The sequence below is a fragment of the Terrapene carolina genome, unplaced genomic scaffold (genome assembly GCF_002925995.2).
Source record: "Terrapene carolina triunguis isolate 2854851 unplaced genomic scaffold, T_m_triunguis-2.0 Scaffold85, whole genome shotgun sequence".
Lineage (NCBI taxonomy): Eukaryota > Metazoa > Chordata > Testudines > Emydidae > Terrapene > Terrapene triunguis.
This window is the reverse complement of record NW_020664436.1, coordinates 35274118-35287834: the sequence shown is the minus strand read 5'-3', so window position 1 is coordinate 35287834 and position 13717 is coordinate 35274118. Positions and strand designations below refer to the sequence as shown.

Sequence of the window (13717 nt, the reverse complement as noted above, 5' to 3'; positions counted from 1 at the left end):
CAAAAGATAGCTTGCTGGCATTGTGTCCATTGATATACAGTTCCACCTTCCATCCCTCCATCTTTCACATATAGATTGTGCACATCTAAACTGACATGCCAGTTATATGTTTCATCTCACCAGGTTTCAGTTATGCCCACTAGGTCATAACTCCATCATTCAGTTCAACCAATCCTCCTCTTAACCATTTATTAATGTTTGTGTTTTACTTGCAGCTCATTAGAGAACTCTGTTGTGCAGCCTTTTCTTAAATACTTCAAGAATTGTAACATTTTTAAAGACATTGCTGTTAGAGAATTTTAGCTATGAAGTTAATTTTGCATTTAAAACTAATAGAATTGCTGCTGGTGGTGTTAAAGTGTGAGAGCTATATTAATATGAACAAGAGCTCTAATAATTGTATGGGGTAAAATCAAATTTTCTTCAGAAAACCTGTGTGCATACAGGTCTTTGTATCAATTATTTGTGAAATAAAGTAAAGAATTAGCTTTTTCACATTGTCTAGTTTGCATTTGGTACGTGGCTGTTGGTGTGAAAATAAATATCAAAATGACAAATTTCGATATAGATATATTTATATAATATACACAATCGAACTTGTGTACTTACAAGCACTTGATCCAGTATTTTTCAGGCTCAGTCAGCTGCTCCAGTAAAAAGGGGGAAGCTGTGTATAGCTAACAAAATCAGATGATAGGATCTAGGGGAAGAAGGAGCCAAGGGAATTAACTCTAATCTTTTCGAACAATTGAGCTATAAATAGTTTGATACCCCATTGTTGGCTTTTTAGGGTTTTTTTAATCTAAAATTTTAATATTGAAAAATTCAGTGGAATATCTTTGAGGGCACTTCCTACTAACATTTTCCCCCTGTATTTTGTGTAACCTAGGAAACATATCATGTAATCAGGGAACACCTTCAGATTATTTTTGTAGACAAATTCCTTTTTGATAGCTTGAGTATATCACAAACCGAAGAGTGCTATACTTGCATAAAAATGCCATAGATTTGAGAGATTCATTTCATGCATATGCCTCATATAATATAAATCCCACTATAATCCATTCTCAAAACAAATTTAAAACCTAGTACGTCCCAAGATTTGCCTGTTTAAGATTGTGGAAAGCTGTTTACTGTTATATTTTACATAAAAAGTTGCATATTTGATCACTGTTCATAAAATGCAGAATATTGGAAACCTAAACAGAAGCTGTGTAAGGAAACGGTGCACCTGAACAGCAAAAAAGCACTAGAGATTGTCACTGATCTGTTCCGGCTGTTCTCTTTTCTTTAATTGATCCATGCAAGTAATTTGTTGCTATCACAAGTTGAAGGTGTATAAATCTTTAATAATTATTGTACTGTATATATGAACTGGCATAACTACACATTTGGTAGGAAATCATCTTAACACAGAGTAAGAAGTGAGAAATATGTTGTTCTTTAGTAATCTTTTGTATATAGCACCAACAATGAGCAAGATGACTTACAAACCATGTAAAAAGGCATAGTGCCTGCCATGAAGAGTTTGAAATCTAGGGTATTAGACAGTATGCACAGTCAAGGAGGCAACAAAATGCAGTGTGAATGAATAGTGAAGTATAGCATGTATCTTATTAGATTCATTTCCCCCCCGCAATAATTGTCGAGATCGCTCCCCTGAAGGGAGGACTGTGGGAAGGAGTGTTTTTAAAAGGGGGACTTGAAATAGCAATTGATAAAAGGCCGGGGAGGAATTACTAGGGAAATATGAACAACTATGAGTCAGTTGGTCCAGATGACAGGCTTCTTAGGGTATTAAGGATTTAGCTCACGAATTTACCAAACTACTGAAAATAATTTTGGAAAAGGGATGGCGTGCTGGGGATGTACCAGGCAGAAAGTAGTGGTCAGGAAATCAGATGTGGTACCAACCTTCAGAAAAGGGGAGGACTCATGGAAGTGGAGAAAAAAGAGAATACTCTTGTATACACATGAAACTCTGATAGATGTATGGCTTCCTTTTTAATGGAGCTTTATCAAGCTACTTTCTCGGTATCTTTGAGATGTTGGTTCAGTTACAATGAATTAGAATTCAATAAAAATGATTTAATACAGACCATTACATAAATCTAAGTAAATTGCCTTCATGCTATTTTAAATTGTGTACCTTTATGGTGCTGGAACACATTAGGCAACTATCTGCTTTTGAAGATAAATGCTGAAACATCACTAAGGCAATAAATCAGCTGCTAAAATTATTTATTATGAGTATGCTCTGGTGGTTATAGCATTTGTTATGTAAGAGTATAGTCTTTGACTAGTACTTCTCAGAGAAGATGGAATTTGTTGTCTCTTTGGAAGGATTAGAATGCTGACCCCATTTTTGTAGGGCATTCCTAATAAGGTTGATCCAGGGGCTATAGCTTAGTTAATTACTTGGGATGGAGTGAAATAGCCATTTATTAATCAAGAATGGGTCTTCACAATGAATAGCCAGTCAAGGACTTGATCCTGCAAAGTGCTGAGCACTCTGCCCCTGCCCAGCAAAGCACTGAAGCATGTGCTCGGTTTTAAGCTTTTGAAGTCATATGGGGACTACTTACATGTTTCAGTGCTTTGCTAGATCCAGGCCTGAGTGCTCACCACCAGGCCTTGAATAAGAGGATTGTATGAAAGAAAAGAATGTATTCGAAACTCAATGTATACATCATTCTGGAAGATCAAAATGCATAAGGAGTATACAAACTACATTGTGGGTAAAAGTTTCAAAAATGCCCAAGTCCCACTAAAAGGAAATGGGAGTTAGGCTCCTAAGCCATTTAGACTCTCTTATCATTTTTGCCCTATGTATTGGGATTATATGATCATTATGCACTATATTTTATTGTAGCTTCTGTGAAGCCATTTTGCTTGGTGAGCGATCTGAGTGGTGCACCAATGCCAAAGACCATGGCAGTGGCAGGCAATTGATTAAGGATATGTCTACACGACAGCCTATGTTGGCAAAACTTATGTAACTCAGGGGTGTGAGTAGGGTGCTGTGCTCCACCTGATTGGGGCAGTAGTAGGTTCGCTTTAACAGCCTGGGAGCAGCAGGGAAGACAGAGGAGAAGCCAATACACACTAATAAAATAGCATGTTCTCTTTAATAAGGCATAAGGGCAGGAGTAGTTACAACAAATGGTTCATAAGACCCTCACCTCCAGACCCTGGTTCAAAGCTCTCAGACATAACACCAAGTATGTGAGTCTGATTAGGCCGGTCTCCTGGAGACAAAGAAATCACCACCCACTACAGCATACATGGCTTCTACTCCCCCCTCTCTCTCTCTCAGCTGCCTCTTCATGTTTAGATAGCCCAACCCTAGGGTGGGCACGGCCTCCTTGATTACTCCTAGCCTGTCCCTTAAAGGGCAGTTAGCTCAAAACTGATGCCTTGGTATAGATTTTTTGAAGAAGGGACGATATCTTTGCCAATCAATGGTTTGCCCATGAACGTGTTGCAATTTTTAGTTAGTTGGACATATTACGGTATTGTGGTTTACAACTCAGCCACCTTGGGCATTGACTGACTAATTTTTGCAAATACTGTCCTTGTAAATGATTTTAGGTCAAATTAATAACCAGTGTAATTCTACTGGCTTAAATGGAGTTATAGTTGAGCGAATTTGGTCCATTATGTTTAAAAAATCTTGGATGTTTGCCAGAAAACAAATGTTTAATCAGCTATGTTTTGGTCCTCCACACTGTCAAGATTAAACAAATGAATAAGCAGCATAAAAAACCCTGGAAGTGAACTTTTCTATCAAGTCCATGCAACCAAGCTGCAGGTTGATAATTGTTTTGTACACATTTCCTGGCTGAAGAATATTAACAGCTTAAACAACCTGGGAAGCAAAATCTTGGGCAATGAGACTGTATTACTAGATGAATTTTTACAAAACTGGCTGCATTCAAAGGGATGTTTGCCCTGAAAAAGCTCTCCTATAGCACAGTAATTCTAAGGTTACACAAAGCCTGATAAAATAAATAGAAAGGAGATACACCTAGTGCTCTAAAACTCAAAAAGATATTTGCGATATGTCTTAAAAAAAATTCTGAATTTCTAGCCATCCTAGAGTAAAAGCTGTGTTAAAGTTGTCCAGCTGCCTGCTGAAATGCTTTTTGGAGTCAGTGACATTTGAGTTGCCACTTTTGTCCAAATATGCAGCAAACCAAGCAAAATCTGATCATTAGGCATTTCCAAGATTTTCAAGTAAGAATAAATAATAACCAACTAAGTTAAAGTTGTTTAGAATGTACCTCTTTAGAGTCAACTGAAGTCCCTGACTCTCATGCACTGTAAAGTTTATCATAATCTACTCTGACTTTCATCCCAGAATGCAGCTGGTTTAGTTATGCATGCTCTTTTTTTGTCAGCAGTCTAACCATGGAATGATACTAATGACTCTTTTTTCTTCTCACATCCCATTTTTTTCATACCTCCTCTGTCCACATCCTCCCATTTCTGTTTTGTTTGCCCTATATGGGTTTTGACCCCCTTCAGTGTGATCAAGATCAGTGCATTCAGAGCACTAAATTCGTTTTACAGGCTGCTGCCACACCACTACTACAGAGTGAACCCAGCATAACTAGTGAAGAGCTACCTTTACCAGGAAAGACCACTATCGGTGCTCCTTGTGCCACGCTAACCCTAGGGCAGCCGACACCACCGTCCTCCATGCCAAATCTCACATCAGAAACAGGTTTGACAGACATGATACCATTAAAAGAGGAACATGAAGGTCATCAGTTTCTCACTCCTGAGGAAGCTCCATCACCTCCTGGTATGCTGCCAGCAGGGAGCCCTATAACACACAGCCATACCATGCACGTCCTGAGCCTAGCCAGCCAAGATTCATTGCATGAAGACTCAGTGCGTGGTCTTGTGAAGCTTAGCTCAGTTTGACCAATTTTTATTGATAATATTATACCATATCATAGCGGTTGTACAAATGTATACCCAACAGGAAAGACTTTACAGTACCACTGTAAGACTCTAACATGCCTATATAATGAAAACTTTCCCATGTAATGGAGTTTACTAAATGGACAAATTATTTTTTCAATGGAACTATGGCATTCTTTTGACTGGATTGTTAATGGTTCTGCTTTGATGGTGACTGCTTCTATTTTTTAAATAAAACCAGGAAGGTCAGTAATCCTGCTACTGAAGATCTGGGTCCAGCAACTTGTAGTTCTACCTGTAGGACGGCCTTTGTTACAGTATAAAAAAGAGAGGTTTTTGGATGTAAGTGTCATGTTATGCATTTTATGCTCTTGTAATACACACTTGTTAAGGCTTACCACACTTGTGGCCAGAATGATCTGCACTTACATGTTATGCTACTAATATTTGAAATAGAAAATAATCATTCCATTTGTTAATACAGAAAATGACTGCAGATATGGATTTGCATGCCACGCTAAGGTATGTGTTACAGTGGTGTTGGTATTAAAAGAGAGTGCTGCTTTTTTATTTGTGAGTTTCAAAGTGCTGTTTCATTTAAAGACGGTGCAATAGATTAACCAATGGACAACGTTATTTTTTTCAGTTTATTACATTTTATTTTAAATTAATCAGTGGTGCCTAAAATATGGAGGCTACTGATTTTTATCATGCTACATATCGTTTAACCTTCTATTTAATTGTTTAGAATAAGGTATTGTGTTGTGCCATGCCACAGATTCTTCCACTCCCTTGTGTGATAAGATTACCTGCAGACATCCAATAAAATGATATCCTGTTTCTTTGGATATGCGTACAGTTATCCTTATACAGTTTACTGGAAAAGAAAAGTCCCATTTGGATGACTTAGTCTATCGGGGGTTATGTTTTTTTTTACTTTGATACAGTTGCATAATGCGCCCAGAGCCACAGGGAAAATCTGACCATGAATTGTTTTGCTTTAGTATTATGTATAGCTTTGTATAGACAGTCTGTTTTGATAACACAGTGTTTCTACAGCAAACCTGTGTATTAAGTACAGATACTTAATATCTGCTTAGGACCTAAACTCCTGGATGTTAGGCTTCAGAAGGAAGAGAAAAGTCAATGGAGTGAACCTGAACAAACAAGCGATACACTGTAGCTGCCGTCTAGTTATAAGTTTTCATCTGTATATTTTCATCCATTATTTAAAATGGAAATATTTATATTACAAAGTTGTTCTATGCTTCAATTTGTGATTAGGGAAAATAAGAGTTATGGTTATGGAAAATATCTCCACTCAGGGACAATTGAAGAGGACCCTGCGCATAAGCTGAGAGAACTCAAACGTTGTAATTTACTGTATCTGACTTGTTTTTCAGATTCTAGAATCCGCAATAATCTCTTCTCAGGATAAATTAAATGCAGAGAGTCTTTCCAGCAAGCTCAAGATATTATTTCAACTGCAAATTGCTATTATATCAAATGTTTCCTTGATCGATCAAGAAGCATGACATTTCTGCATCATTGAAACATGGTCATTCACGGACATCAAGTGAAAAAAATTGCCATATTTTTAAAAAAGAGCAGAATAAGCCTCTTGGAATACAGCCATTTATGCTATTGAAATGTCAGATGACATGCTAACAAGAGCCCTCATACTTTGAGGTTTTGTAACCAATTTTATTTCTCTAAATGGTGATATCACCTTTCACCTAGTTGTAGGTATAGAAAATATAGAAGGAAAACTTTGATAACATCAACTGATTTCTTGGGTCCCATTTCACAGTTAGTTATGGATGGACTAGATGACCTTTTGAAGTCCCTTCCTGCCCTAAATTTCAATGAGACTATGAATGCTCCACCATTAACAGTGATGGTGAGTCATTAAAAAGTTTGCAAGCTTTCACATAAGGGGATATAGCTTCTCAGTTTCTTTTCCCATTCAGTCTCGCAAGGTTGCTCAAAAATTCTTATTCAGATGTTCTCTCTCTTTTTGGGTATGTCCTCTCCAAAGAAGAACTCCCTTTGTGCTGGATTCCAATCCACAGCTAGATTGTCAGGTACTATGTCAGATGGGGCAGAAAAACTTAGCGAGATGGATATCCATGGATATCCCCGCTACCAGACTAACAGTAGTAGCTCTGGTAGGGGGAAGGAGAGTGTATTACTTATGGGTGGGATTTTCAAAGGAGCCTAAGGGAATTAAGTGCTCAAAGCACATTGAATGTCAGAGTTATTTGTGGGCACCCAAATAATTATAATAATGCAACACAGTGTACTCTCACCTCTCAGAAACACCGAAGTTTGTATTCTTAACCTAGCCCATGACAAATGCTTATTACAAAACCACTGCACTGTTTGTATTCTTTTAGAGCTGAGAACAAAAAGGGATGTTTCATCTCAAGACTGTATTTTGGATGAACTGAGGTTTGGGATGAAGCATTCATAGCACCTTGTCACATTTTATTTGCTTTGGTTAGTGTTACCAGCCTTCCCTGACATAAGCACTAAAATTTTGCTAGTGAAAAAAGGAAAAATTATTTATCCTTTTCTCATAGTACTGAACAGTAAGTGAAATATTTCTATTTTTGTTAGTAGAAGGGAAAGTTCTTTGAAATCAGTTGCCACTATGGGAAATTACCTTATAACCTTACAGAAACAATACTTGATTGAATAAGTGAATCTGTAGCTAAGTGGGTCTTAATATTTTATTAATTCTACAGATATCAGTGTACCGAGGATTGATTGTCCACTATGTGAAAGAACAAGTAAGATAAATATTTTACTGTAGTATTAAAACTTCACAGCTATTGAGCTACTCTGAGGATCACCTTTATTTATAAATTCATCTGCTTGCAATTTCACAGGAATACCCAAGGCATCTCATGCTTACAGGAAACTCCATTTGGTGGCAACATTTGTATGTCCTTGCCACTAGCAAGTAGTACAGGCAGAATCACATCAACTGTATGGCTGTGATAAGGTTTATAGTGACATTCTTACGTAGGAGAAAGGGTTATTGTTCAGGGTTTTATGTTATTCCCCAACTGAAACACGCTGTTCACTCTTCACATTTAAATATTTAAAATGCTAGAACATCACTTTTAGAACCTTTTGCTTTTTCAGTACTGGAGAGGGAGATAGAAAGCCTGACAACAGAACTGAAGTACTGTGAATACCCATTTTAGAGCCATTTATTCATTCAGATGCCAGTGATATGCCCTTTTTTTTTTTTTTTTTTTTTGCCCTTTGTTTATAATCTTTCAAGATTGTATTTAAGGATGATAAATAGATAGTGTATTTTTACCATTACCTTGTTTTTATTTACAGGTTTTCATATCACCATAATTTAAATCTAATCTCCTTTCCTTCCCCACCCCAGAGTTTTTGTTATGGTGGCATCTCTGGTTGACACTATTGACTTGTGAGGACATCTGCTGGAAAATACCGGAACTGAATTAATTAATTGTTTCTATAATTATAGTTCTCGATTAACAGATTAAAATCAGTGACTCCATCATCAGAATGACTGAAATTCCTGTGTAGGGCATCTCTTCTGTTTTACTTTTTCCCAGCAGCAACTGCTTTCCAGCATATGAGCTCCCTCAGATGGAATTCACGTACACATATGGCACCGTTCAGCAAAGTAACTTAACCATCCCTGGTACTGCAGGATTCATAGCTTTGATTGTATTTTCTTTGCATTGCAGAGCACAAGGACCAGAGATTCAAACTGATAATCCAGGGCCACGTTGCTCTATTTGCTTCTCTTTGCATATTTTGCTTTCTCCTTTGTTGTTCTTTTCATTAAAAAATTAGTACATTATATTGAATTAATCTTATAAAAAGTTTGAATGTTCCTCATACTGGTACCTTCTGATTTGTATAAATGCAGAATCTAAATTGGAAGTTGATGTTTACAGAAAAGTAAATGTATGTTTTTACTAAAAGTACCTATAAATGTGTAGAAGTTCACTATGCTGGTTAATCTGGCAGCAATTTTTTCCCCTTTCATTGTTTTTTTTAATAGTTTTTCCCCTCTAGGTGGGTATACAGTACAAGACTGTGTACAGTGAAATGCAATGCTTCATAAATAAGATCTGTTTTTAAAAGGCTTCTTTTTCTTGTTTTCTCAAAGACCTCTCTATTTTTAAAGTAATTTTATATTATTAATGATTAAACAGTAATGTTGTTCTCATTGTAATAAATGTCAGAGATGATTGCATTTTGTAAATCAGTGAATCCTTTATCAACTTGCGCATTGTACATGTTACTGATAATACAAGCAAGATGTATTTCCAAATCCAAGTGATTACTATGTTAATTAAGCCATTAAAAATTGTGTAGAGAGAAGATTAGATGCTTTGCAGCTGGTCTTAGTAGATGAATGGATCAGGCAAATTGCAATTATTTTCAGATCTCATAAACCTCAGGAATTACATGCAGCATGATTTGTAAGGCAGATGACCAACTTGTGATGCTACGAAGATTTTTCCCTACATAAATCTTGGCATTTACAATAGATGCATTGTACAATATTTGAGGCTTTAAATGAACAATTGTCTTAATTGTTCTTGACACCACATTACTAACTGCAGGAGCAGCACAGTAGTAACCAGTAACAAGGAGCTACTGAAAGCTGCACTTCTCATCTGTCAATATATTTAGGCTCTAAAATCAACACAACTTGAATGTTGCATGTAGGAAAGTGTGTTCCTCGTTCTACTTCTAATTTTTAGTGTAGGAGGAAACTACTATCATGTTAGTTATGGCGGGGGAAGCAAACTCAACAAGATCTAGATCCTGAACAGAAATATGTTTATCCATAAGACCCACACTGAGTGTCAGTTTTTAACATCGGTTATCGAACAACTGATTTAAAAAAAAAAAACATAAGTGGAAAGAGAGCACATTTCTGTCTTTCCTCCAACTTCAGATATAGTTGGGCATTAAATATGAATGAACCTAGGTACATTTAGCTTCTACATATGCAGGTATAAACCATCTATAGTGGGAATGTCCCCGTTTTCAAGATCCATCTGGATCAGCTTTACAAAAACTTGTGTTCTGTCTCAGCTTTTGGTTGCCCCTTTGGCTGCCCAAAGGAGAAATCAGCCTGCTAAGACTTTGCAGTTGACAGCAGGCTGGCTGAGTACATGTGCACCTCAAAGACTACCAGCAGAGCAGTCACATGTTGCCAGTGAACTCACCTGACAATATCTTGAGCCTGCACAAAACCAAATCAATATGGAATCTGATTAATTCTGACTCTGTGTTGCAAGTGGAAAGTCTTCATCCGATTTAGTTGCATTTCTCCCACCTGTCCTGCATCAGGAACAGAAGCTTGCAGAAGGGCAAGAAGGGATGAAATGGAGCCTATTTCTGGGGTAAAGTAGGGAGGGAAAACAAAGGACTAAGGGGATGCTTGAGAGAAGAGTGAATGTAGCAGAGAGAGAGTGAATGAATGGCAAAAAGAAGGAGATAGCAAGGGTAGGAAGAAGGGAGAAGAGAAGAGTGAAATGAAGGCTGGAGACAGATGGAATGAACAGAGAAGAAAGTGAAGAAGAGAAAAAGGAGGCAAAGCCTAGAAAATAGAATACGAAACTTCAGGAGACAGTGAGTACAAAGGTATTCCAATACTAAAGTGAAACAATAATGTGGAGACAACTATAAATAGAGAAAAAAGAAAAGGAAGAAATAAGGTCACAGTTGGATCAGAGGACACATGAGAGGAGAGAGAAAGGAGGACCAAAATCCTCCCATTAGGACAACCCTGACCTGCATATTCATTTAAAATCTGATGAGCCTGCATATTCATTGAGAAATAAATGAGAATAAAGTTCAGTACGTAAAGGAGAACAGGTAAAATCCTGGTCCCATTGAAATCAATGGGAAGTTTGCCATTGACTTTAATACAGCCAGGATTTCATCTCATGATTTTAAGACAATAGCTATAGGTCTGATATTTTATATTTCATATTGTTAACGGCTGTTACATTGGCATAATGGGGTTCCATGTTTGCTTCTCAATTTTGTCTAGATGAGATTTGCTCACTTGGTAAGGAAAAAGGTTTTCTTTAATTACCATTCTTACAAACTTAACCTAGGACCTGAAATTCAAGCTTAGTTCCTCTGGCTTGTGCATAATCATGAGTAAAGAGTCTACAGATGGGATTTAATTAACTGTTCTATTGATGGTGCACAAACCAGAATAGAATATGGGTCACTCTCTGTTCACTTTGCTGTACAAACAGAAGTAAAATTCACCAACAAAGTACTTAGGTAACACACAGGTAAGGTTGCTCAGTGGTAACTTTTGCCCTTCCAAAAGGTTGAGTTCAGCTACACTCAAGCCTCTCCTCTGAAAACCAGGAAATACAGTTAATGTACGTGCCAATGCAACCTTAACTCTGACCCTTTGAAGCTGGCAATAGCCACTGGGGGTTATCTGCATATCCTCCAGTTGCGTTCACTGAGTTAGGTCTAGCTTTATGGAATGGAGGGTGCATTAGTTGGAGCAGCTTGGCAGAGCTTTCACTGTGATATGAAAAGATCTGAGGGAACCCTGCCCATGTGGAGTGGGGGAGTCTGAGCCAATTATCTTGCTCTGACTTCCTACCTTCCCCTTGTGTGTGTGAGCAAAAGAAAGAAGTTCAGGTGTACCTTGAGAGATCCAGTATGCCTCATTTCAGAGCTAAGTTCTGCAGGTTTTGTCAAATAATGGGGCACAAGGGTCTTTCTGTGGGATTTGTCATCAGTGAGGAGGGATATGAGAGTGGTCTGTGGGTTTAATGATAGGTAGGTGGAAAGTATTGTTAAATGCCATCCTCTGTGTAAAGTTACAGGCGCTGTAAAGAGTGGTAAAATTTAGCAAATGTGGTGGTGTCTCTGGGCCAGGCTAAGGCCTTGGCTACATTGGCGCTGTACAGCGCTGCAACTTGCTGCGCTCAGGGGTGTGAAAACGCCCTCCCCCCAGCGCAGCGAGTGCAGCGCTGTAAAGCGCGAGTGTAATCAGCGCCTGCAGCGCTGCACGCTCGCTCGCAGCGCTGCAAGCTATTCCCCTCGGAGAGGTGGAGTACTTGCAGCGCTGCGAGAGAGCTCTCGCAGCGCTGGCGGTGCGACTACACTCGCGATTCACAGCGCTGCTACGGCAGCGCTGTGAATTCTCAAGTGTAGCCAAGGCCTAAGTGTTTGAGGATAGACCAGGTGTAGGTAGCTCCTGTTCATACACCTCACCTAACACAAGTTTTGCCTTAGCAAAGAGCTCATTTTAGATGGTGTCCTTCAGGGGTCCTATGCCTATTTCCTGAATGTACTGCACTGAAAAGGCAGAGTGCTAGTATGTGTGTTATAAATGTTTGGGGGCATCGCTGTATTTCGTTTTCAGAGGTTTGAATGTAGCTGAACTTGATGTTCTGGAAGGACACAAGATACTCCTGTGCAATCTTGACTCTACATTGCATAGTTTTTGTGGGTTAATGTCCTGGTTTTTGAGTAGAAAGCGTAATGTTATTTGTAGAAGACAATGTTAACTGAGGCAGCTGTAGTTATCACCTGGGTTTGAAGTTGAGGTGCAACTGTGAGTAGGTAATTATAAAGAATGCTAAGTGATTCATAACTGGTCATCCCCCCTGCAGTGACGGTTATGGTTGTGCTTTGAGATTTTTGAAGGGCGGAGTTGCTTACCGGGCCAAGAGCGAAAAGGTAGTCATGGTCCATTTCACAGTGTTGAACTGTGAGCTAAACCTCTCCTTCTGGTCCCATGAAGGCATTAGCACTTAGAAAGGGATTAGCAGTTTAAAAGTAGTTCCTTGCTCTCTGGCACACTCTGCTGCTGTATGCATATTACAGGCAGCAGCTTAATAGCAGGTCATATGCATCCTTGCTGATGGGCGTACATCTCTCCTTACATCTGGGCCCTTCACTCTCACAATGGCCACCATCTCCAGCAGGGCCTTTTCCCTAACGCTGGCCAGCCCCCTTAGATTCCAGTACACACATAGGAGGCCAGGGAGAGGGGCTCACACCCTTACCCCAGATCTCAGCATATATGTGGGGACGGGGAGATAGGCTCAGACACCCCAGATCCTGGCATACAGACACATCTGGCACAGATCCTAACACGCATCTCTATATATCCGCCCTCCCTAATCCCTGCTCTATTTGCCGCAGCCCTAAGCCCCTCTCCTGGCATTCTTCCAGTCCCCACGCCCTGGCACTGCTGCAACACCTTTTACATTCCCCCTCACTGCTTCAATCCCCCCATATGCCCTAGTTTGGCACCAAAAACCTTATAAGAATCTAAAACTCTTGTGAGCACTTCATGTTAGGGGGCTGAGTATCAGGAACCCGTTAACCACCTTCCTCTGATGATACTTGGTTCCATTGTTCAGGAAAGACGATTAAGTTATCTTAACTGCCTTTTGTCTTGCCTGTAGTTAATCAGCGCTGGCACTCTGCTATAATAATCCCCCTGGTGAAAAAGTAGCAACATGCCTAGCAGTCATTCTCACCTATCTGCACAGAGCGTTTGTAATTTATTATCTTTCAGAAAATAGAGCCCCTTCAAAATTAGCAGTACAAATTAGGGATGTAAAATATTAAATGGCTAAATGGTTAACCGGTAAGCAGTCTTATCGGTTAACCCATCCTAACCATTAACCCCCACCCCAGGGCAGCTGGCCAGCCCCAGCGCCGGGGCGGCTGACTCCAGCCCTGGCCCCAGTCCAACTGGCCGGAGAAGCCCCAGCCCTGGGTCAGCCAG

The 13717-nt window shown here is 39.2% G+C and overlaps 1 protein-coding gene across 5 annotated transcripts in view; it reads left to right on the top strand.

The window, feature by feature from the left end:
- ZDHHC14 (zinc finger DHHC-type containing 14) overlaps positions 1-9187 on the top strand; it is a 157389-nt gene extending 148202 nt beyond the window's left edge. For 2 of the 5 annotated variants that reach the window (XM_024214028.3, XM_024214027.3), the window contains exon 9: positions 4573-5495. In XM_024214028.3, the coding sequence (XP_024069796.1) occupies positions 4573-4929 (357 nt within the window). In that variant the 3' untranslated portion in view covers positions 4930-5495. Of the gene's footprint in view, positions 1-4527; positions 7722-8335 lie in introns of those variants that run through there. The other 3 variants (XM_024214026.3, XM_024214030.3, XR_002908912.3) reach the window with 2 other exon arrangements.
- The last annotated feature ends 4530 nt before the right edge of the window (positions 9188-13717 follow it).